Genomic DNA, 25,251 nt, shown 5'->3' with positions numbered 1-25,251 from the left:
GATTGGGACTTCCACCTGAGATCCTTCTTCCCTTCGTCCTCTGCGAGTGCCCCTCTGCCTCTGATCCCAATATCCTCCACAATCCGTTAGTCTCTACAATGCTCTATTTTTGGTTTTTTTTATGGGATACCTCTAGAAGTTTTTAAGGTGTGATTGGTGTAGTTGCGGAAAATATATGAGATTTGCAAGGAAGGAGGGTCTGAGGATTTGATTTGGAGGACATATCCTCAGATTAATAAGCTGTTCCAAAGATAAGTTTCGGCTCTGTCCCACTTTAAGACCTCTAATGCTCTTCTGGTCCGGTTCCATTGTTCTATTTTGCTCTCTCTCTCTCTCTCTCTCTCTCTCTCTTTCTTTGTTTGTGTGTGTGTCTGTCTTTTAGATTTGGATTCGGTTGTTTTTGAAAAAGATTGAATTTTTATCAACTCAGTTTTACTGCATAACTAATAATAGTGATAATTCTCAGTATCTACTTGCTGCATTGTGAATTTGATATGGTAATCAAGCGTTATAGTCATTAATCCTGACTATATTTCATTTAATCCAGACTCTCTCTCTCTCTCTCTCTTTTGTTTACATTTGGATTCGATTGTGTTAGCATTTACTTTGGTAGATGTTTGTATTTTTTAAAAAAAGATTGTATTTTTATCAGCTCAGTTTTACTGCATAACTGATAAAAGTGGCAATTCTCAGTATCTACTTGCTGCTTTGGTGATTATAATTCTTTTGTGGAGTATTGGAGTTTAAGCTCCATCTTAAGTATTGGAGTTGAGAATGTTGTAAACCGGTGGCTGCTTGTTAAGTACACTATAAAAGTTGACTGATTGCATGTTTAGTAAGATGAACTGAAAATATACAATTTGCATGTACTATGTGAAGTTAACATAAGGTTGCATTGTAAATTTGATTTGGTAATCAAGCATTATAGTCATTGATCTTGACTATATTTCATTTAATCCAGACTATCTTGCAATGCTTTCTTGATTTTGGCAAAGTAGCTCTACATGATGCAGATCCAAGTTTGAGGACTTTTTTTCTGTTCATGTCTAAGCAGGTAGTGGTTTTCCTCTATGCTTTAGAAGGCTTGACTAAGGCTACTTTTGGCAAAATGCTTTCAGGATTTATTCATGGTTCATATGGCTTTTTGGTGCTAGTCAGTTACTGCCTATCAATGTTCAAAGTGTCAATTGACGTTGTTATTTAGTCATCTATCATCATTCATATGGATCTGATGAGAACTAAATTTTCGCCTCATTTGTTTTTTTTTCTTTTCCTTTGTTTCTGTTGCAGTGAGTTTGCAGATGCTGATGTAGCTGAGGCAACACTTGATTTTATAATCAGAATAAAAACAAGTTTCTCACTTCTTTTCCAACATTGCTTCCACAGGCTTGTTGCTGAAGCATGGGACTTTTTTTTTTATCCATTCAATGCTGCTTGCTTCTTTTTCTTATCCAGTGATATTTTTCTTTTCCCGTTTAATTTTAGTCATTCCATGTGTACACATATGTAGACTCAAATGCACTCTTTGTGAGCATAATGACAACATAATATTTTCTATACATATGTTCGTCTTGGGCTGCTATTGCAATTGAAACTATATTTTGATCATGTAAAAAATAATGTTTTGTTAAGGTTATTAAATAGAATCAAAGTGGAAGAATAAAATGTGTTCATATGAAGGAACCTTGAGCCATTATTCTGTTTTGCCAAATCTAGGCTCATGATCTATCTTTTTTTTTTTAATGCCTTCAAAGTTCAAATTTTGTTTGTGGTTCTTTCAATATGAGCAATCCTCCCATTTCATTACTCACCCACTCTTTTTGGACTCCCATGGTCATCCAAATAAGGCATTGGAATCACAAAGTACTGAGTCCCACTTCATATCTTGCAACCAAACACCTCCCGTGTTTTTGTTTAATGCTTGAGCATGAGGTCATTCATGGAGATGGTCGAGAGCTCAAGAGATGGAGGAAGTGAAATGATGGAGAATTACGTGCATAGCTATGATAACACTGAATTTCTATACTATTTTTCTGTTTTTGTGATTTTTCTTCCCAAACTAACATAATTGGTGAACTTCCGTATCTGTCCTTTGACTTAATTGGTGCTTGTTGCACTCGTCCAAAATTTTTTTAAAAAAAAACTTAATAAACCACATCTTTCAAAAAAATATCGAACAAAAAACAACAGCATTAAAAAAAATGCATAAGACAGCAATATATACATAGAAATTATATAAAGAATGTAAAATTCTCAAATAATTTTTCTTTGACAAAGTAGATAAACCACCACAAATGGATTTTTAATTAGAAAAAAAACTAAAAACAAATGTGATTTATCCAATTTTTTTTTTAAAAAAAAAATCAACTAGAAACTAACTGGAACAATGTATCTCAAGTTATTCTTCTACTAACTAGGGATAAATTTTTTGAGGAGTCACTCAACTATGGATTTTTATCAAATTGGTCACCCAATTTTAATTTGAGTCAAATAAGTCACTTACTTTCAATTTGATATCACCGGGTGAGTCATCGGTTTGTTTCCCACCCCCTCTTTGAGGTGGCACGGAGAAGCCCAATCAGCATGCCACTGCATATCATACATCCTAGGTGGCAGGTCCACATCAGATAAGTCACCCACATAATGCAAGATGTGCCATGCCATCGCAGGGAGTTCCACATCAACACACACATTGTCATTATCGAGGCTAGCAAGCAAAGCCCTAGAAGGAAATGCTCATCTCTTTCCCTATTACCAAATCTCAAGAGATCTATAACGCAGTGGAAGCAAGAAGAAGGAATTCAGTTTTGCAGTCACCAGCGTTTGCAATTAGTAAAAGATCAAATCAATACTGATGGCAGTCAATTGGGAGAGACGCGCAGTTGGGGATGAAGCACCGGAGTACTGTAAGGCTAACTTTGTAAACCATAACACTAGGATGTAGATGTGTCTTGTTTTTGTGCATTGTACTGTATAAGGATGTGTATGTGGAGAATATTTTCATTTTAAGTAAAGTAATTTTGAGATTGAAGAATAATGTTGTCAGGGTTTTGGGGTTTTTATGCAGAAGAGATAATTTTGTATGTGATTTTGGTACTTGATGATTGTTGTGTTGTCTAATTTGGAAAAGTGCTAACTTTAAATTGTCCGCTTCGAATGTGGTCCCTAACTGACATAATTTCATAATTGTAGAATGTGATTGTTTGAATGATATACTTTGGTGACCAGAAGACCACAAAACTCATAAAAGATGGTACGTGAGTGACATTTAAAAATTATTGATGTAATTGTGAAAAAAATAATTAGGGAAGGTAGTTGTGAAGGATCTTGTTGGTGAAAGATCTGATATTTGTTTGAATTATGAAGTATCTTGCATGATTGATAGTAAAATGAGTCAAAAATAAATTATAGTAATCCAATTGTGTTGACATTTTTGACATGTGTGGACCACATCTGCAGAAACCTTTTTCTTGAAAGAATCATGGCATGTGGAAACCATTATTGTGTTATATATGGCTAGATATATTAAACCATTAGGAAAAGCTGTAGGATTTGTCTATGTAACATTTTGCAGTCAATGATATGGTCTTGCCAATGACATGGGCTGCAATTTTTTTCATGTCTTTGGTTAATGGTAGGATTTTTGCAGATCAATGATATGCTTGGACCTTGTTACTATTTAAGAGTGCTTAAGTATGTTTCTTTTGTATATGTAAGTCCGAACTAAAGTTGAGTACATGATTTTCATTTATTTTGTCTGTGCCCTGATAGTTCTCAATTTGTGGGAGTGTATTTTCTCATCTTGCTATTTATGTTAAGTTAGCAGCAAAATAAAAGTGCATGATCCTTCATTTATTCAGTACGCAATGTTGTTCTCAATTTCTGCAGGAATTTAGTTATTAGTCAGATGTTACTCATCCTTGGTATTTATGTTAAGTAGGCATATGAATAACATTGGACTATCTTTTTGTTTCAGATTCCTAATGCTCGATTTGTTCGTAATAAGAGTTCATTACATCAATGGTGATGTAGAAGGATTAGCCGGGTCTTGTGGATTTCACATGTCTGATCGATGTCAAGAATTGAGTTGATAAATATGGCTAGGGAATTTAATCTAGATGTTGAAAGTTGTAGCATTTGGTGGTCGATAGATACGATGGAAAAGCAAAGGCTTGAGGGAAATAAAGACTGACATGGATGCTTTGACAATGGCAGAGAATGTGGACTCTAGCAGAGAGGTGTGTGTTTGGTTCAAGCTTGCTAATTCTGACCTAGGACTTGGAGTTACACTTGGATTTGGTAGTGGTGAAAATGACCAAGATGAGGAACATGATGCAGAAGAAAATCATGGAGAAGACAGTGACTTGGAATGTGTACTACTTCAGATTAGGGGTGATCATAAACATAAAAATGGAGAGGAAGATAGTGACTTCCATGACTCTGACTATAGCTTTAGTCATGAGCCAGATGGAGAAGGTAGTGACACTAGTGAACCCCATGTGGCTATTATACTGTTAGTGGAGAACCCTGCGGGACTAGGTGATGATATTGGGTTGGACTCGAGTATGAATTTTTCCGATGAGTTACATTCCTGTTCTTCAACTGATGAGGATGAGCTAGACTCTGGCAAGCCCAAATACTTTGAATTTAATGAGGAATGTGACATGAAGAACCCACAACTTAAAATTGGGATGAAGTTTAGAAGCTTTGCCCAATTCAAGGAGGCAGTAAAAAATTATGGAATTAAAAATAGATACATGATGAAGTTTAAGCCAAATTCAAAGAAAAGGTGCAAAGCAATTTGTAAAAAAGGGTGCCCTTTTTATCTTTGGGCTTCACCCATGGTCAAGGATAGTAGGACAGTACAAATAAAGTCTGGTAGGTTGCTTCATGAATGCACTAGAGACCACACTAACAGACATGTCAATGCTGAATGGATAGCAAAAGCTTATTTGGAGCAATTTAGGGCAGATCCTTCATGGAAGATTCAAGGGATTATCCAGGCAGTGAAGACAAATCAAGAGATTAACATCAGTAGACTGAAGGCATATAGAGCTAAGTGCATTGCACTTAGGTAATTTGTCTACTGTTTATTTTTCAGCACATTAGCAGGTTTTATTTTTATTGCTAGTGTCTAATTGGTTTGAATTTACATTGATTTGCCATTACCTTGTTTTAGAATTATAGATGGTGATGAGAAGACCCAAATGGAGAGCCTATTTGACTACAGGTTAGAGTCGATGAGGACTCATCCAAGCTCCACCATCAAGTTCAAAATGTACTCTGCAGGGTGTTTGAAGCAATGTATGTTTGTCCGGCACCCTTAGAGAAGTGGTTTTTTTGGCGAGGGTTGCGGGCATGCCATTTCAGTTGATGGTTGCTTCTTGAAGGGGTTATATGGAGGTCAACTTTTGACTGCAGTGGGAATAGATGCAAACGACGAGATCTCACCCGATTGCATGGGCAAATGTCAATAAAGAAAAACAAAGAAAAATTGGAAATGGTTTTTGGAGTTGCTAGCAAAGGATGTGGAAATCACAAAACAGTTTTTCATCTGGTTATTTATGAGTGATAGACGTAAGGTAAAAATTGTTGAGTTTATATATTTTTGTTCTGTATAAGGTTTAATCATTGTGCTAATACATCTATGATTGACCAATTTAATGTGCATTGTTATGTATTTATGATTGATGAGTCCATCTATTGTTTTCCATGATTGATCAATTTAAATGTGCATTGTTCTGTATTTATGATTGATGAGACCATCTATTGTTTTTTTCCATGATCGATCAATTTAATGTGCATTGTTCTCAGTATTTCTGATTGATGAGACCATCTATTGTTTTTCCATGATTGATCAATTTAATGCGCATTGTTCTGTATTTATGCTTGATGAGACCATCTACTGTTTTTCCATGATTGGTCAATTTAATGTGCATTGTTCTCAGCTTTAATTCCTTTAAACAAACTAAACCAGTGTTCTCTTCTTATTTATGCTTCATTAAATTTGTTTTCTTGTTTCCCATGCCAATGTTGAATGCTGATTAACTTTTATTTTTTTTGTTTTGACTGCTTTCTTACCCTTTGTTCAAACTAAAAATAATGGTCAATGTGTCTTTCTATGGTTGGTACAATAGGGCCTAATTCCTCGCAATAGAGGAACTCTTCCCTAATTCCGAGCATAGATTTTGTGTTAGACATATCCATACCAATTTTAGGAAAAACTTCAAAGGAAAGGCTCTTAAAGATCAGGTTTGGAGATGTGCCACAGCTACAAACTTACCAACATTTGAGAAGGCCATGAACCGACTGAAAGAAATGTCACAAAGGGGCATTTCGATGACATGAAAAAACATAGGCCCCCACCATCGGGTCCAGATCACACTTTCAATCAAAATTCAAATGTGACATTCTCCTAAATAACATGTGTGAATGCTTCAATGGACATATTCTAGAGGCTAGGACTAAGGGAATTGTCACCATGAATGAGATGATAAGAACCCAATTAATGGTAACAATTCAAAGAAGAAGGGATTACATGGAGAAAAATCACGAGCAACCCTACTGCCCTAGGATAATCAAGAAACTAGAGAAATCCAAGCAACTAAGTTTCCTGCATACAGACAATATGGTGCTGGGGTTCTCAATACCAAGTTATTGGACCTGATGGGCAGTATGTGGTTGATAAAGACAGAGGCAATTGTACTTGTAGGAAGTGGCAATTAATTGGTGTGCCTTGCCCTCATGCAATTTCAGCAATATACTATAATAATGACAAACCTGAAAACTACTTGAATGAGTGTTATTCGGTGAGCACCTACTTAAAAAAACCTATAGGCACACCTTGAACCCCACCAATGGTAGGGATTCTTGGCCCAAGAGTGATCAAGGGCCAATGATATCACCTAAACCAATTAACAGGAAAAGAGGCAGGAAAACCATGATGAGGAGAAAGGAAGTGGATGAAGAAAGTAGAGGGTACACCAGCGTAAAAAGTTAGCAAGAAGAGGCGTCACAATGAGATGCACGATGTTTGTAGGCGTTGCGAGGACATAACAAAAGGTACCATGGGCAGGTAATTGAGTTCCATGCTAATTTTATCATTCTCAATTGGGATTTGCCAACACTCACAAATTATTATCATGTTTTGTGACAGGGGAGAAATTCAAATGTGGGTGGGCAGCGAGTGGAGACCAAAAGTGAAGCATTTATGGACAATCCCATGGACAACATAGACTCCTGTGTTCTTGAAGAACATTTCACATTGGTATGCTTCTTACTTTATAAATTGTATCACAATTTTTTTCAAAGACAATGTTGTGGTTATTTACATTTTGATGAATGTAAATCACGGCTTGGACTCATTGGCCAAAGGTGATCAACATGTCTTAGCAACCTCACGACAAAATATTTCGAAGAAGCCATGTCACGGGTGGGGCATTGTGAAATTAATTGCGTAATAGTTCCATATTAACTTGGTCTAATTTGCATTTTCATCCTTGTTAACAATAGATAATAAATGCATCTGGTGAGGGAAACTGTAGCCAAACAATTCCTGCAGCTAATATTAGGAGACCTAAATTTAATACAAGAGGAGGCAAAGGCAAAACAACACATCCTGCAAAAAAAGATTCACATATGAAGCGGTTTTGTCAAGGGAGGAAAAAAACAATAGCTCAAGTGTTGAAAAGACCACCAAAGTGATCAAGGTTCAATTAAGAGATAAAGAAGATGATCAGAGGAACAAAGTTGGTGATGTTGCAAAGAAAAGGAAAGTCTGGGTCCCCTGTGAGGAAAAAAATATTGGGAGTGGGAACCGCATCGGCTGGAAGACCAACTTAACAAGTTAACAACATCCATAGGGAGGAGCATGGCAATAGATAAATTTTTTTTCCCTTTGCTGGTGTTGTTGTATCATCTTTGTAAACTGGTTAACATAATTTTGTATGTTGGTAACCTTAGTCTTCAGTCAAGAAGGCTCACAGATTATAAACTTGTTTTGCATGTTTAGACATGACTTTGTGTTAACCGATATACTGGGCAGATTTCTATGACATATAATTACAACATTTTGTCTGTGATAATATAGAAAATTGGTTTAACACTATTGTCTGTGATTATTTGTGTTTAGACATGATTTTCTTTGTTAATACAAAAAATCTAAACTTAGCAGCTTGACAAATCTGAATTGAATTAAGTCTCTTCATTTATTTTTATTTGTTGAGAATGAACAACTTTGTAATAATACAAATATAAAAGATCACATCAATTTTGATTAAATTGAAATTTATTCAATCCATGATTGAGGTAGTCTGCGAGAAGAGAAAAAGCTATTGCCATTGTTTGTTTTGTTTTTATCATAACAAAACAATCATTCCGAAAAAAGAAAGAAAAATAACTTCAATTCACATCCTCTCCCATCTTCAATTTACACCCTCTCCCAAGCTCAATTCACACATTCTCCTCGTTTATTTAATTTGCTGAGTAAAAATAACTTCTTAATCATGAAAATCAGAAGAAAAAAAAAAACAGCCTTCTCACATCACAGGGGGCAACGATGACTGCACAGGGTTAGGTTATGTAAGTATCGACATCCTATCCCAAAGAAGTCACCGCTAGGTCACATGAAGCTTTTTCCATGCGTGCTCTTCCTGTCCGGGGACTCCGAATCCTTGTGGCCTACACCAGTGTTCTTGTCTCTCCAGCATGAAGAATGAAGAAGAAGTGAAGAATGTAAACGACGACCGATGTGGAACTCCCTGCGATGACATTGCACATCTTGCATTACGTGGGTGACTTATCTGATGTGGACTTGCCACCTAGTATGTATGATATGGCAGTGGCGTGCTGATTGGGCTTCTCCGGCGGCCACCTCGAGCAAAGGGGGTGGGAAACAAACCAGATGACTCCGCCGGTGATATCAAATTGAAAGTAAGTGACTTATTTGACTCAAATTAAAATTGGGTGACCAATTTGATAAAAATCCATAGTTAAGTGACTCCTCAAAAAATTTATCCACTAACTAGCTTATATATATTATGCATGACCTTTGATCCCTTCTAAAACTATTTCCTTGGCGACTCCTTCCGCAGAAATAGTGACGATCTTCTCTAAGACCTCTGCATTCTTGACTAGAAACCCCACCAGATCAAGCTTGTTAACACCTACAACATTCCTCAGATTTACAGTCTTCAGATTGAAGAGTGGGCACATTGGTACTGTTGTCACGACATTCTTAAATTCTACATAATTTGATCCTGCCACTGTCTGATATTTGGAAGGAAAAAAAAGACAGGTTAAAAATAAAAATAAAAATAAAAAAGAAAAAGAGAAACCGAGTTGAAATGCAGAAGTGAATGCATCATTGTCTACCATATCAATGCCTACAGAAAGGGTTTCAATTGCAGAGCAACACATGAGCAAAGAACTTAGCACTTTGATGTAGCTCTTGTGGCACCAGAATGTGACATCTAAATGCCTCACATTACTTAAGTTGAATGAGAAGCTTTCCAGCAAGTCTAGTGCAGTAGCCAGGTACTGGAGAGATTGCAAGATCAAGCAAGCAAGGATTATATATATATATATATATATTAGTAGTAATTCATGAAACATTTAAAACATGGTGAAAGTTAAGGAAACATACCTCAATGCACCTGGAAGATAAAGTGAGGGTTTTAACATTATTTAGTCTATCGAAAAATTTAATGACTCTTTCGGCATGTTCTTTGTCTCTTTTCACGAAATATAGTGATCCATGGAGATCGATGTCTGCTTTGGTCAAGGTGCACGAGTGCTCAAGCAAAAATTTGCGTACCAGAGGGCAGTGGTACCGGAATGACTGGAGCTTTGGAACGGAGATATTGACCTCACAAGAAGAGTAGATCTGACAGTCAATTAGAGACAAATTCTGCAGTTCTAGTGAACAAATATTCAGGATCTTCATGCCATACATCGAGCAGTTGTTCATGCCCAAGTTCTCAAGTTTTGGGCAACCTGATATTAGCTTATGAATAACTTTATCATCTCGGAAAGACATTGACTTGAGATACAAAGTTCGAACATTAATCAGGGTAACAGTTCTTCGGAGTTTGAGAACATAGCCTGGCAAGTCCAGCTTCAATAGTCTCAATGATTCACAAGTGAAGACAAAACGCTCCGGTAAGTAATCCAACGTCATTTCAGGAATACAGAGTTCAAGTTCCTGAACAAAATGATTCACAGCAAAGCGGATCCAACAACAAACATAAGGCAGTCTAGCCCTGTATCCTTCTAATTGGAGATAAAACCGTTGTATGCATTGTCCCTTATGAATAACCAAAGCTTTATTAACAAAATCGGCGAATGCTTTATTCATCCGCTTAAATTTGGGAAACTAACGAAAATCAAACTCTAAGTTGGTCGCAGTTCTCCATGTATGTTTCCATCTCTTTGATAAGATGCCGGTTTTCATTGCATCAGCTGTAGGCAGGGGCGGAACCATGGGCTAGAGGGTGAAGCCCCCAGACCTGAATAATACTTTTTTTAAAACAATATAAGATTTGGTGGTTTTCGATTTTTTTCATAATTAATTAAATATAAAAATATAATATTTGGGACGTATGGAAGTGTGGAATGTGGGTGTGCTTGAGTGGTTAGTGGGTCTATCCATAAGGTTTGAGATATTTTGGTCCACCCAAGATCAAATCCCACTTGGTACATTTTTTTCACATTTTATTTTTTTAATTTAAAAAAATTACTATTATTTCAAAAATTTTTAATAAAATAAATCTTATATACAAATTTTAGTAATTTAAAAATTTGAATTGATCATGAGACTTTAACATATATACGTATATAGTTATAATGTCTACATATATACGTTTATAATTAAAACAACAAAAGTTTTTTATAAACAATAGTTTGATTGTTTGTAGTGAGAAAGATCAATTTTTCTATATTTTAAAAAAAAATACGAACTTGAGATGTATTCTTATTAGTTGAATTATTGAAAATCTCATATATTTCATTATCGATAATAAAAAAATTTTTAATTATACTTTTTATATTTTTTTAATATGTGTATTCAAATTTTTTAGTCTGTATTAAGACATTATTCTTCATTAAAATAATTATTTTATTAGATTATTTTTTTACTTTTTTTATTTTTTTGTTTTTGCTTTTTGAGCTCATTTTTCTCTACCATCAAGTTCTGGTTCTGTCTCTGGCTGTAGGAAGCTTGGACAGTATGTAACCACAAAGTTCATCGGATAGGCTGCTAATCCTATCTTCGTCATTCTGCTTATCACTACCAGTTCTTGCTTTCTTCCTTCTCCTTATTTCAGATTGTTGTTCCTTTCTCTTCGTTGTTATCCTGCTTTCAACAATTATATACACAAATATGCATGGTTACAAGAATTCACTTCTAGTTAAATATCTGTGTACAGTAAAATTCATGAACTGACAGTAGAACAAGGATTATTGCATTCGAGCATATATATATATATATCCATCAAAAACGTGTTTTAATTTATAAACTTTACTTTCTTCTTTTTTTTTCCCTAATGTAAAACTCCCAATTTTGGAGGGATTTATATATGTTAAATTCATCTAGAACTTCTTATTGAGAAATTTAAAGAAGTGAATATTAATTTGAAAATTCAATTGTTTGTATGCATGTTTTTGGAAATGTATAAATTTGGTATCAATTGCCAGTTTGTGTTTAGCAAGCATGTTGTGTTTTTATAAGATAAAATATTCAGTTTCTCGTTAAGTCAATCTTTGTTGGTTGGATGCTACATCTGTCACCGTAACCGAGGTGTGATTAGAGGTGGGCACGGGCCGTCACGCAACCCTGGCCCGCCCGAGTCATCGAACCGGCGGGCGGTTCGATTGACTCAGTAACCGCCCAGTATTCTAGGCGGGCGTTCGGGTCGGGCTTCTCTCAACCCAGGTCGGCGTGGGTCGGGCCTGCGCCATCCGACCGGGCCAAGCCCACGTATAGAAATAAGACTGTCAGACATGGTTTATTATTACTATTTAGTAAATGCATGTTGGTCAACTTGGACAACAAAAACAAACCACTTGAGCTACTCTTTATTTTTGACATCTATTAGAAAATTATATATAGATAGATGTAGGATATGGATCAAAATATTTTACATATATATTTAATTTATAAAAAATTAAGAGACTATATAAATCAATATGTAAAAATATCAAAGTATCAAAAAATAAATTTTTATAAATATTTTTCTTTAAAAATAATTATTTTTGTTAATCGCCTTTTTGGCTCATAAAGACTAATTCCCTACACATGCATCACTCTTAAATTCTCTTAAATAGGAGCTCTCTTTATTTGTCACATATATATTAGATTATTTTTGTTTCAATTTATAAAATAAAAAATTAAATTACAAAAAATTATTTTTAAATTATGTATATTAATTTATAAAAAATATATTAGTAAAAAAGGAACCTCTTTGAATAATAGTTAACACCATATTATTTTGATTAATAACTTTTTTCAATGACAACATGATGAGCACAATAATAATCCTATAGTTAAAGACCAAATTGAAATCTAGAGGCAACCTAAACTATAATAAATAAATAAGTTGATGATAACTTTAATTAAAATAAGAATACTACTTGATATGTAATTTTTGTTGAACTTAAAAAGGTGTGCTAATAATTTAATTTGATAGATAAACAAATAAAAATGTAACTTATTTTATCCTTTTTGAAATTATTTTTGATATTTCTTAAAAAAATTTTAGTTATTATAAATTATTTTAATTTTTTTGTTGTTTGGAATTAAATTTTTTTAAAAAAATTTGCAACTTCTTTATATTTATTTATTGTTTATATTTAAACATGAAAAGATGTGTAGATCAATTGGTTAATGGGATAATTCCTATGGTGATGGTCCTCGGTTCAAATCTCATTTATGGCCTTATTTTTGAAAGTTTATTCATTTCATTTGTAAATAAAATATTATTTAATATAATAAAAATGATAAAAACCCGCCGGGTCAAACGGGCCTGGCCCGGACCCGCGGGTACTGTGATAAAAGCAGGTCGGGTCCGGTTCATTCTTTGAGTGAACCGGGACCCGTGGCTCTTGTAGTGCAGGGGACGGGTTTCGGGTCCGGTTTTCACCGAACCGGACCCGGCGGGCCCGGTTAACCAGCCCGTGCCCACCTCTAGGTGTGATACCTGCACACTAAAATTGTTGGGCTAATAGAATAATAACAAATAGAAGAATCGAAACCATCATCCCCGCCAAAATTGCTGTCAACATATATAATCGTCCTATCAACATAATTTGTGGTTGTCAAAATTGTCGGGTCAACATAATTTGTGGAGTTTCCAAGAGAGATTTGATTGCCAAAATTGTCCCTCAACATAATTCGCCGTGACATCCAAATATATGTTGCATCATCAATGATCTTCACATGGTCACATGAGCATGGTTACATAATAAATGGCCATGTCAACATCTTTGATGAAATGGAATATATATGTGAACAGATGCAGTGAGTTATTGTTGTCGAGCACTCCCAATGAAATTAAATTGAAATTAGATAACCGAGATCATGGTATAAAATAGAAATTTGATGTGTAAAGCGCACAAAAATTGGTTTTAGTTTGATAGTCACTCAAAATACTTAACCTAAAATACTTGTCTTGTGGTCTATATTCCCAACATCCAAAAAAAAAACAAAATTTAATATTCAAATAATATTCAAGAAAATGTGGCTATGTGAACACTCTTCTCTTAATTTCTTCTTGGTTTTTCCTTTCTCTTTACACCAAAATTGGTAGTCTATACGGGGTAACAAGGAAGGAGATGCATCAAAATCAAGGAGATGAGGCCATGGTTCATTCAAATACGTTTAACAAAATGTTTTCACGTGCCAATGATCTTTAGGTTTATTGGTATGTGAGCCTCTGTGAGATCCCTTTGCAGTTGTTGAGTGAATGGACGAGTGAAAAGGCATAGAAATACATACAATCTAATATTCAATTAAAAACTTTCTTTTATTATTCATAATTCCCTTTCTCCATTATCCTTCAATCCAACCACACCAAATAAAATCTACAATAGGCTAGGGACCATTCCTCAAAACCCTACATCATCAAAATCTCAATCACAAACACGTATACCATATCAACACCCTCGATTGAAATCTTGAACCTAATTAACTTTCTCATGAACATATAAAACATCTAATCATCAAAAACGGATTGCATGTCTGATCAATAATCATCAAACACAAGGCATGCATATGTGAATTAGCTAGGGCATGGCAATGACTGCAGTGGGCTCTGGCTTCTAGGGTTTATCTAGGGTTTATCTATATAAATATGCATCAACAATACATTGATGCCCTAATCGCTTGTACAACATACATGAAGATCGAAACATCTAAATCATGAATCATTTAGCCATGTTTGGATAATTCAAACACATTCAATGAAATATTTTTATAAACTTTCCTTTATTCTTTATAATTCTTTAACTCTCCATTATCCTCCAATCCATGAAGGGTCGTTCCTCAAAACCCTAAGGGGTTGTTTGTTTGCAAGGCTTGGATTGGGAATGGATTGGGAATGAGCCAATGCTTTGTTTGGTTGGCAGGCTTGGGAATGTGGGAGGAATCTATGAGGAATGAGATGAGGGGAGAGGGTTGATTGGCATTCAGCCCAATTGGTTGAGGAATGCCCAATCCGGATGGTGGAATGTCCATTTTACCCTTGGCTTTAAAACTTTATCTATATATATAGGAAAAATATTGAGAACATTGTAAACAAATAATAATGATAACATATTACAAATAAATTAATTCTAAAATAATAAAAATAAAATGATAACATTGTAACAAAACAACAATATTAATAATGAAGATGGATTGTAAAATTAATTATAAAAATTAATTATAAAAATAATTATGACAATAATAACAACATATTACAAATAAAATAATATTATTGGCCAATGTATTTATTTATTTAATATTTACTCTATAAGGGCATAAATGACATTTTGCACATATTTTTCCTATTTACTTTTCTCATTCCCAATGAATTACTCTTTCGTACCCTCCAACCAAATACAGTTTTTTTTCCATTCCTAATTCATTCCTATCTCATTCCTCCTCAACTCCATTCCTTGCAAACAAACAACCCCTAAATCATCATAACCTCAACCACAAATACTATAGCAATTCATACCCAAGCTCGATTGAGAAATCTTGAACCAAATTAATCAACTTTCTCACAAAGATGGAGTACTATAAAACATCGGATAATTAAGGATTGCATGCATGGTGGATCAATCATCAAATTAAACACAGACCAATATATATGTATACACACACACGTAAAAAACCATGCAAAAACACCGTACCTGTACAAACATCATATCGATGCCCAGTGAGAATGAGGGTTTGGGATTGACGAGCATTAGGGCAAGCCAATGACTGCAGGCGGTTCTGGTTTTTAGGGTTTGTTGCGCCGAAGTGGAGTGTTCGGTGTTATTCACGGAATCAACGAGCGAGGAGCGTTTCCATATTTGTCAAGCAACGTGGCGTAAAACCCTTGTTCTTCGCCTTCGCCTTCACCTGTGCGCATCGTGCGCCTTAGATATCCACCGTTTGTTTGTACTTGGAGATCCGTGTCCATCTGGAAATTTATTTATTTTTTTAACGCTTGGGACCTATGTAAAATTCCGAAATAATAATAATAATAATTTTTTAAAATGGTTCAGTTATTTATTTAATTTTTGGATATATATAGCTCAACTTTATATTATATATATATATATATATATATATATATATATATATATATATATATATATATATATATATATATATATACATACTTTGAGTCTTTGTATGGATTATCCACTATTTTTAAAATAGCGGATAAGTAACCTTTATCTCAAATATATATTTTATTTTTATTTTAAAAAGAACTGATAAATAACATTTTATTAAATAAAAAGCCTAGCAAGAAAAAAACAATATATAAGGAAAAAAAATAAAAAAATAAAAGAAAAGATATGAGAGGACCTAAGGAGATATATATTTAATATATGTCTTTGATAGAGCACTATAAGAAAAAAAAATGATATTTGTGACACATAAATTTGCGACAGTTCACATGAACGAATGAAAATATAATATAATTTACGTTAATAAAATATCCTTATTTTGGGAAGTAAATATATTTATATTTATACATAAAATCAAAATTTTAGAATCACACAATTACCAATTTTTGTGTGTTTGCTCACTATGTCTAAAATCTTCATAGAGGTTTTTTTTTCATCCTATAAATCAATTAAAAGTATACTAGAAAATCATTCAATGAGACAGTTATGTTTCTTTAAAATTATAAAAATAAAAATTATATCAAGTGAAATTAATATGTTTGTTGTTCACTTATCTCTCCCTATATTATAATTATCTCACCAAAATAAAAATAAAAAGAAAAAACACATTGTGAAATTAATATCTAGTATAGAACTGAAACAATGATCTCACTCAGCACCTGTTTCTTCATCCAATTAGGCTATTAGCATCCAAAACAACATAATAGTCATAATCATAACAGTGATAACTTTTATCGGATATCTGGTAAAATCCGTGCGTCTAGATTGTAAATCTGAGTCTGAAAGAATTGGGTTTTGTATCATATTATAATAATAATAATAATAATAATAATAATAATAATAATAATAATAATAACTTCTTATTGGATATCGGGTTAAACCCTAGTTTCTAAATTCCAAACCCGAACCTGAACCTGTTTTCACTTACCTTTCCAAATTCCAAACACAGCCTTAGTATTTTTATGAAAAATAATGAAAAAAATTCTAATAATTTTAATAATCTAGCCCTTTGTTAAGTTGAATTTTCAAAATGTCTGGTTTTTTTTCCTGTTTTTGTCTCATTCATAGTCAAAACACATTATAAGTGTGACTGAACTTATTTTATGGCGATTCAACCCAAACCAAACTTTATTGGATTTTTATAGGGATGTATATGAAAATATGATGAATAACTTGTAAATATTTGTGTTTCATAGTGCCTATATGAAAAAGTAAATAATTAATTTGGTATAATACCCTAGTTGGTCCCTCTATTTTTCTCTCTCTTCCTTTTTGGTCCTTCTGCTCCCGACTAGTCCTTCTACTTTTGAAAATGTGTCCACTTAGTTAAAAATGCTCCCAACCAGTCCCTCTACTTTTAAAAGTAGAGGGACTGATTGGGAGCATTTTTAACTAAGTGAGCACATTTTCAAAAGTAGAGGGACTAGTCGGGAGCATTTATGAGTAGAGGGACTAAAAAGAAAGAGAGAGAGAAAAGTACATGGACTATTTTGGTGATTATACCAATTAATTTTTAATGAGAGCTTGTGCGTAACAATAGGCAATTTTTACGGGGACATATTTGCAAAATCTCCATATTCAAATCTCAATCGAACTAGGGTTTCGAGAATTGGCCCATGGGAGTCCTTAGCTCGGAAGTACTCTTGGATCTTTGCTCTATTCGCCGGAGATGGCACCGCAGATGTGTAGGGTTTGCAATCTCTCCGTTTTTTCTTCATTGAATCCTTGGTTCCAGTGTTCACTGTGGATTGTTTTGGTTTGTAGATCTTCCTGGCTTTTATTTCGATCCGGAGAAAAATCGCTACTTTCCCGTCAAAGGTCCGATTCCAGGATCGAAGCGCACTGCTTCTGCCTCTAGGGATTCCGTTTCAGATCAGGTATTTCTGTGCTGATTATTCTAATTTCATCGCAAAGTGAAGTTCTTGGTGTGAATCGGGGCATGTTGTATTGTATTTAGCTGAACAATATGAATTCCTCCATGAATTGGTTTCTTATTTGTGTAATGTCTAGGGCTGCATGATCTTTTAATACTAGTTTGGATTCTCGTTATCATGGTATTCCCAATATCAATCCCATCAATGCAATATTTGCTTTTTGATTTCCTATTATACTATCTTCTGCCATATTTTCAAAGGATATGGGGAGCCAAGGTAAGACAAAAGAAGCCCCATAGAGTCGGAGGAGTCAGAGATTTCCCATGAAGTTTTTGAGAGAGAATACTGATAAGCGTGTGTTTTGATGCCTTGCAGAAGGATCATGATCAGACGGGTGTCACAGGCAGGAGAACAAAGTTAAAAGCTTCTGAGCTGCTGCAGCTTAGGGAGTTAAATGGAAGAAATGTGACTTCTGGTAACCTTAGATATGACTTTATACAAGATTATCAGAAATTCAAGGCTTCTAATCCCTTGGTATGCTTGTTATGTCATTTTTTTTATTCAATTTCAAGCCCTTTTCTAATGCCAAGCTTTCCTAGATTAGCACTTTTATGCCTTGTTCGACTTTTCTCTTGAGTGATCATGCACCATTTCTTTATGTTTTTGGATATCACTGTTAACTTGTTTAGGCTTTGATGGATATCCCAGCTCACTGCATTTCAGTGCTCCAATTCTTCTGAGATTCAAGATATTCTTCATGTTAATGTTAATGTCTTCATAACTTCTAATGTCTGTAATTGTTGATAAATCATCATATGCTTTAATGTATGGATTTCTTTTTTATTATTTTCTTATTAACTTTTTCTCAGCAATTTATGTGCAACAGGTTTGGATTTACCATAGAACAGCTAATGCTGCTGGTACTGGAGTGGAGCAACTGCATGGTGTTGTTCAGACACCGACAGGTCTAGAAAGGTCATCTCTACTGGTAGCAGGCAGCATGAGTGGTTGTGCTCGGTGAGGTGCTTCGAAACTTTTCAGTAACACTGTGCACACTAGACATTGGCTATGATAACCTGCTAACACAGTGCTTTGAAGCCGACAGTTCCCCTATTATGTCCATGTGATAATGATTCAACTAGATGAATTTGATCTAAAAAAAGGCAACCGGGCTAAAAAATGTATTAGTTGATATCAACCTGAGCATGTACATGCTTCCTGCTGTTTTATTTTATTGTGGTTAAGTTAAACAGAAGAATTCTCATAGTTACACCATGCTTATGGCTTTATTATCACTTGATTATGTGCATGCTTATGGTTTATTTCATGCACTTTGATGAAAAAAAAAACACCCTCTCAATTAATGGAAGAAAAATATGCATATCTATATTTTAGGCTTTTTGGTCAACATTTGTTTCTCAATGACAAATTTTCTATATTTAAAAAATTCTCTAGCCAAAGAAAGTACTATAACCTATATCTTTTTGCAGTATATATGTGGTTGGAGACGCTGGTAGACATCTTGACAATGGAGATGAGTACATGCCCAAGACTGTCTGGCCTCAGAACAACCATGATAAGATCAATACCAACATTGCAAGAATCTGGAGCTCAACTGGATTATCAACACTTTTGGACTCAAGTATCTCAAGTGTACGCCCTATGTACAAGCAGCCTGCTGATTCACTTGATGATGTCACGTATTCCAAGCATTTATTGTATCCAATATAACCTTAATGCTTCTTGAGTTTCAAATGTTTTGCGCTTGTTTTATGGTTAGGTGACTGTAGACATGGTTTGTTTATTATTTGAAAACTAAGCTTTTCTTTTTCTGCCAAACTTTTTCAATTCTCATAAAACTTTTGTTTACTTGACAATAAGAAAACATGGTGACTACCCTTGGATCTGGACAAGGTGGAGGATCTGTCAATATTATGAACTTGAACATACCTTTAGAGATCGACTCAAGTACTTTTAGGCTCCAGAGAAGAATGAGGACAATTTTTCCAACTAAGTTCACAATCTGGACTGCTGACTGCAGTTCTAATGGAAGAAATGCAGCAATAGGTGACTTCTTACGCAATCTATTTTCGATTCAATGTCATTTGTTTTGGTTGTGTATTTTTAGATGGTTGGGCGATTTTTTTATTTTGAGCAGAAAACAAGCTAGTTGGTGTAACTGTTTCCTGTGAAGGTATTGAGATTTTGTAAATGAAAACTCTAGGGAGCAGAGATAGATAATCAGCACCTAGATATTTGAGAACTACTGACAGTTATAAAGGAATAGTGGAAATTTGTGAGACTGGCTTTTAATTGTATGGCATAATTTTGTCACATGTTCCCTGTGCTAATTTTAAGTCAACACTTTGAAAAATCTTCTTCTAATGCATCTTTTATTCTATTAATATTTTTCCCTTCATGATTTCCCATGTCACAGCTACTGTTGTAACTCTTTGTTATTTTTCAGTGGTTCACATCTTACGTTTTTTTTGGAACCATTTTTGTGTATCATTTAGTTGGATAAAGGCATGTCTTTGTATGTATTACCTATTTGGTTTTGTTATCTCGCATAAATTGTTGTATTCTTGTTTTTCCTCAATAATAGGAATGGTTTTGTTCACTTGAAAATATTATAAACTTTTCCTTTCTTTTGCAGGCACAAATGTGGGAGCTGCTTTAGTAGATATAGAAACAGGCAAGATGTCTTCACATCGCCTGAAAAGTGATGTTTTCTCGCTACAGTTTGATCAATCAGTAATTCTCTGATTTGTTTATATCCTGATGAGAGAGTCTTAAGTTCAATTTGAACTCATGTGGTCGCAATAATCAATGCTGAATTCTTTATATGTGGGTTAAATTTAATGAGTTTTGAATTTATTAGTGTGTATAATGCATGGTTGAAGCGTATTGAAGCATTTAAATTTGCTAGATTAGGATTAGGTTTCCTGTTATGTCATTGACAAAGTTGAATACCCTTTTTGAAATACTGGTCTTCCTTTTGCACTAATCAAATAATTTAGGATATTGAATTTGTTCAGCATACCAGTTCCATAGACAAGTATATATGTGTATATATATATATATATATATATCTATATATATAACTTGTAAACTAATGATGCTAAATTGTCCTCCCCTGTTTTCTTTTTCTTTTTCCCTACTATCCTTTGTGTGATCCATTCTGTTTGATCAATAAGCAAAGTTGTTTACCGAAATATCTTAATTTTTTTTTTTTTGTTGCCATTATGTTTGTGATTGATTGTTCTTTGGTTTACTCACAACAGGGGAACATCGTCTTTTGTGGGCTTAGAAAGGGAGCAATTCTGCCAGTTGATGTTCGTGTAAGACATTTTCGAAGTCTAAGAAATTATGCTGGATACAGAAGTATGTCTAATGAGGTACTTTAAGAAACTTATTTTGCTAAATTGTTGGTCTGTCATAAGGTAATAAGGGCCAAACAATGAACTGAATTAGATTAACATGTTTGAATAATGAATAGCACCCTTCAGGATAGTAGTTTATTATACTATTAATTAGATTTATTTTAACTGGACAGTAGGACTCTTAAGAAAGAATTTTTGATTGACATGAGGAAATTTTACGGCTAAATTTTTTTTTCCCAATATATCATTGTCACTTTGTGTTATCTAAAATTTTGTCACACAAGTATGTTACATCTTACAGGTCCAAGAGGATTCAAATTCCAGCTCTATGCCCTCAGCTATTTGCAGGTTTACCAAACTGGAAAACTGTTTGGGTATCCTGCTATTTCTCTTTTCTTAGTCTCATGTCTATATTATTTCTTGACACTAATTGACAGCTTGGCAATACTTAAATCTGATGAGAAATATTTATTGGGAAGCTCCATGGATGGTTGTGTAAGTTATTTTTAATTTGCTTTCACTACTAATATGGAAACATTGCTATTTACATTTTAGTTTTCTAAGAATTATTGAAAATTTCACATCATCTGGTTGACATGTTGAACTAGATTTGTTATGCTCATGGTTAAATGATAAAAGTAGTTGATTGTGAATCTCATCATGTTTGATTTGTCTTGGTTATTGTCTAGCCATTAATACTATTTATGGAATCTTATTATTATGTTCTATTCATTCTGGTGTCTGGGCAGATCCAGCTTTTTGATCTTCGTCTTTTACGAAGGCCTGTTCAATCCTACAAGGGGCATGTGAACTCCCACTCTCATTTACAGCTCGGAGTTGATCCGTCAGAATCATTCTTCATGTCAGGTGTATACCTCTTTCCTATGTAATATTTTTTTTTAGTCAATTGATCAATTACAAAGTATGGACCCAGTCCTAATTAGAATTCTGATATTCCTGACCAGGTGGAGAGGACCATTTTCTGCGTATCTGGAGCATCAAGACTGGTGAACTGCTATTCGCCAAGAACTTCGCAAATGCTACCCTTAATTCGATCTGCTGGTCTCAAACCGGCAACATCTCAAAAGGTCTTCCTATAATAAATCAACTGATACTCATTTTATGAAACTAATTTTTGTATCAAATGATTCACATTAGTTTTGCTGCAGATATGCAACAATCAAGTGAAGAAACAGTTCGGCATCATGAAAGTAAATGGGAATTGGACCAGAGTTGGAGAGCCTGGTTGGGTTCTCATAAAGGGCTGTTCTACATGCATGGTATTTGATTTGAGAATAAGCAGTGAATATCAAAAGAGACTGATAACTTTGCTTAAAGAATCATGCTAGAAAGTTCATATACAAGGATTTCAAGGGCTGCTGTTTATCCCTTTTGGCTTTCTTTTCCTTTTAACCACCTCTATGATTAGATCCTTAATGTAAATTATGTAAATTAAACTAGCAATTGTCAGGTTGTTGTAATGCTACATTCTTAGCTTTTAATTTTTTTCTTTTTATCTTTTTCTTGGCTTGCTGTTGCTCGGCCATCTCACAGGCCATTAGTTTGGTTACTGAATTGAAAATGTAATATATATATATATATATATATATATATAATGAAAGTATAAAATATCTATGTTTTGTTTGAAGGATTCTTTTCTTCTTATATAGTGATTAAATTGCTCATTTATGTCATAGTTTATGATTACTGTTATGTTAAAGAGAATATATATATATATATATATATATATATATATATAAAAGCACATGCTCTCTCCCTTGCATGTTTTTTTAGATAGATGTGAAACATAGGACTGAGTTTATTATTATTTTTAGATTGTTTGAGTTTAATAAAATCTGATGTTCAGACGTATGGGCGATATTTTTACGTCTCAAGAAAGAAGAAACTGCCTCCTTTGTGTGTTGTGGTAAGGAAAGTTTGAGTTGACCATCTTAAGTTGACATGGATAAAACAACTAATCTATCTAGCGTGTTAGGAGCACCTGATGCACTCCCTCGGGCAGCCATGTAAGTAAAGGAGACGGGAAAAGACATTTGATTTTCTGGTGTAATCAAATCGAAAATGAGTGACCAAATTGGTTTCAAATTGAAGCTGGGTGATTAATTTAACAAAATCAAATTTAGGTGACTTTTCAAAAAAATTACTCATGTGTTTATCATTGTTAGGAATGATTGGGGAAGCTAATATTTGGGATAATTAATGTTTCTAACTTTACTAATTCTATTTTAGTTGACGCAGTTAGATAGTTTAGATGCATATATATATATATGATAATATTGAATCTTCAGATTATCTTGTTGTTTTTATTTTATTTATTTTTTCATACATAGAAATTATAAGAAGAAAGTAAAATTCTTTGATGTGTTTTCAATCAACTAGATACTAACTAGCTATCACCAATATCAAACATCAATTACAATGGCATGAATTATACCTAATAATGTACCCAAGTTATTCTTCTGTTAACTTGCTAGTTATTGTGCACGTCTTTTGATCCATTCTATGGTTCTTTCCTTGGCGACTCCTTCTGCAGAAATAGTGACGATCTTCTCTAACACCTTTGCATTCTTGACTAGAGACTTCACCAGATCAAGCTTGTTAACACCTACAAAGTTCCTCAGAATCAGAGTCTTCAGATTGAACAGTGGGCACATTGGTACTGTTGTCACTACATTCTTAAAGTGTACATCAATTGATCCTGCAGGTGTCTGATATATGTAAAGAAAAAAATAATAATAAGAAGAAAAAAAAGAAAAAGAAACTTACAACAGTTAGATTCATTTCAGTTTAGAGCATTGAAATGCACAAGTGAATGAATCATTGCCTACCATGTCAATGCCTACAGAAAGGGTTTCGATTGCAGAGCAACACATGAGCAAAGAACTCAGCACTTTGATGTAGCTCTTGTGGCACCAGAATGTAACATCTAAATGCCTCACATTATTTAAGTTGCAAGAGAAGCTTTCCAGCAAGTCTAGTGCAGTAGCCAGGAACTGGAGAGATTGCAAGTTCAAGAGAGAGCAAGGATTATATATTAGTAGTAATTCATGAAGCATTTTCAACAAGGAGAAGTGAATGAACAATTAATATATAGCTTGTTGTTCATTGTGAAGCTCTGTCGACAAGGAGAGACAGAAAAAATACCTCAATGCACTTGGAAGATAAAGTGAGGGTTCTAACGTTATTAAGTCTACCAATAATTTTAATGGCTCTCTTGGCATGTTCTTTGTTGCTTTTCACAAAATATAGTGATCCCTGGATATCAATGTCTGCTTTGGTCAAGGTGCACAAGTGCTCAAGCGAAAATTTGCGAACCACTGGGCAGTTGTACCGGAATGACTTGAGCTTCGAAGCTGAGATATTGACCTCACATGAAGGGAAAATGTCACAACCAATTAGAGACAAATTCTGCAGCTCACTAGAACAAATATTCAGGATCTTCATGTGATACATTGAGCAGTTGTTAATGCACAAGTTCTCTAGTTTTGGGCAACTTGATATTAGCTCCCAAATAACATTATCATCTCTGAAAGACATTGACTCAAGATGCAAAGTTTGAAGGTTAATCAGAGTAACAGATGTTGTGAGTTTGAGAACATTGCCCAGGCAAGTACAGCTTCAAAACTTTCAATGATTTAGAAGTGAAGAGCAAATCCGGTAACTTATCCAATGTCGTTTTAGGAATACAGAGTTCAAGCTCCTGAACAAAATGTCTCACTGCAAAGTTGATCCAATGAAAAACATAAGGTTAGTCTGGTCCAGCATGCATCTAATCGGAGATGAAACCTCTGTATGGCTAGTCTGTCATGAAAAAGGAGAGCTTGGGTAACAAATAGGGTGAATGCTGAATTCCTTCCCTTTAATTTGGGAAACCGACCAAAATCAAACTCTAAGTTGGTCACTGTGATCCACATATATTCCCATCTCTTTGATAAGAAGCTGGTCTTCATAGCATCAACTGTAGGAAGCTTGGACAGTATGTAACTACAGAGTTCATCAGGTAAACTGCTAAGTCTGTCTTCATCATTCTTCTCACCACTACCAATTTTTGCTTTCTTCCTTCTCCTTAATGTGGATTGCTGTTCCTTTCGCTTCAT

General features: G+C 34.4%; 3 protein-coding genes across 3 annotated transcripts; 1 reads left to right on the top strand and 2 right to left on the bottom strand.

Moving 5' to 3' along the window:
* Window positions 1–9,036: 9,036 nt before the first annotated feature.
* LOC120266843 (putative FBD-associated F-box protein At5g56700) lies at window positions 9,037–10,354 on the bottom strand. Its single transcript, XM_039274494.1, has 2 exons — window positions 9,815–10,354; window positions 9,037–9,267 (listed from the first exon to the last, which is right to left on the bottom strand). Exons 1-2 carry the CDS (start codon window positions 10,352–10,354, stop codon window positions 9,037–9,039), a joined length of 771 nt encoding a protein of 256 aa, XP_039130428.1.
* A 7,109-nt stretch (window positions 10,355–17,463) lies between these two features.
* LOC120266842 lies at window positions 17,464–22,652 on the top strand. The gene is made up of 14 exons (XM_039274493.1): window positions 17,464–17,561; window positions 17,641–17,753; window positions 18,126–18,284; window positions 18,637–18,767; window positions 19,241–19,468; window positions 19,541–19,545; window positions 19,632–19,817; window positions 20,407–20,504; window positions 21,035–21,148; window positions 21,435–21,481; window positions 21,571–21,628; window positions 21,883–22,000; window positions 22,099–22,221; window positions 22,303–22,652. The coding sequence occupies exons 1-14, from the start codon at window positions 17,546–17,548 to the stop codon at window positions 22,419–22,421; spliced, it is 1,515 nt and encodes a 504-aa protein (XP_039130427.1). The 5' UTR covers window positions 17,464–17,545; the 3' UTR covers window positions 22,422–22,652.
* A 976-nt stretch (window positions 22,653–23,628) lies between these two features.
* On the bottom strand, window positions 23,629–25,251 carry LOC120266841 (F-box/FBD/LRR-repeat protein At5g22660-like). The gene is made up of 5 exons (XM_039274492.1): window positions 25,032–25,251; window positions 24,769–24,871; window positions 24,299–24,680; window positions 23,983–24,147; window positions 23,629–23,862 (listed from the first exon to the last, which is right to left on the bottom strand). The coding sequence occupies exons 1-5, from the start codon at window positions 25,249–25,251 to the stop codon at window positions 23,629–23,631; spliced, it is 1,104 nt and encodes a 367-aa protein (XP_039130426.1).

The sequence above is a fragment of the Dioscorea cayenensis genome, chromosome 8, assembly GCF_009730915.1.
Source record: "Dioscorea cayenensis subsp. rotundata cultivar TDr96_F1 chromosome 8, TDr96_F1_v2_PseudoChromosome.rev07_lg8_w22 25.fasta, whole genome shotgun sequence".
NCBI lineage: Eukaryota > Viridiplantae > Streptophyta > Magnoliopsida > Dioscoreales > Dioscoreaceae > Dioscorea > Dioscorea cayenensis.
The sequence above is the reverse complement of the archived record's forward strand: the minus strand, read 5'-3'. Positions and strand labels throughout refer to the sequence as shown.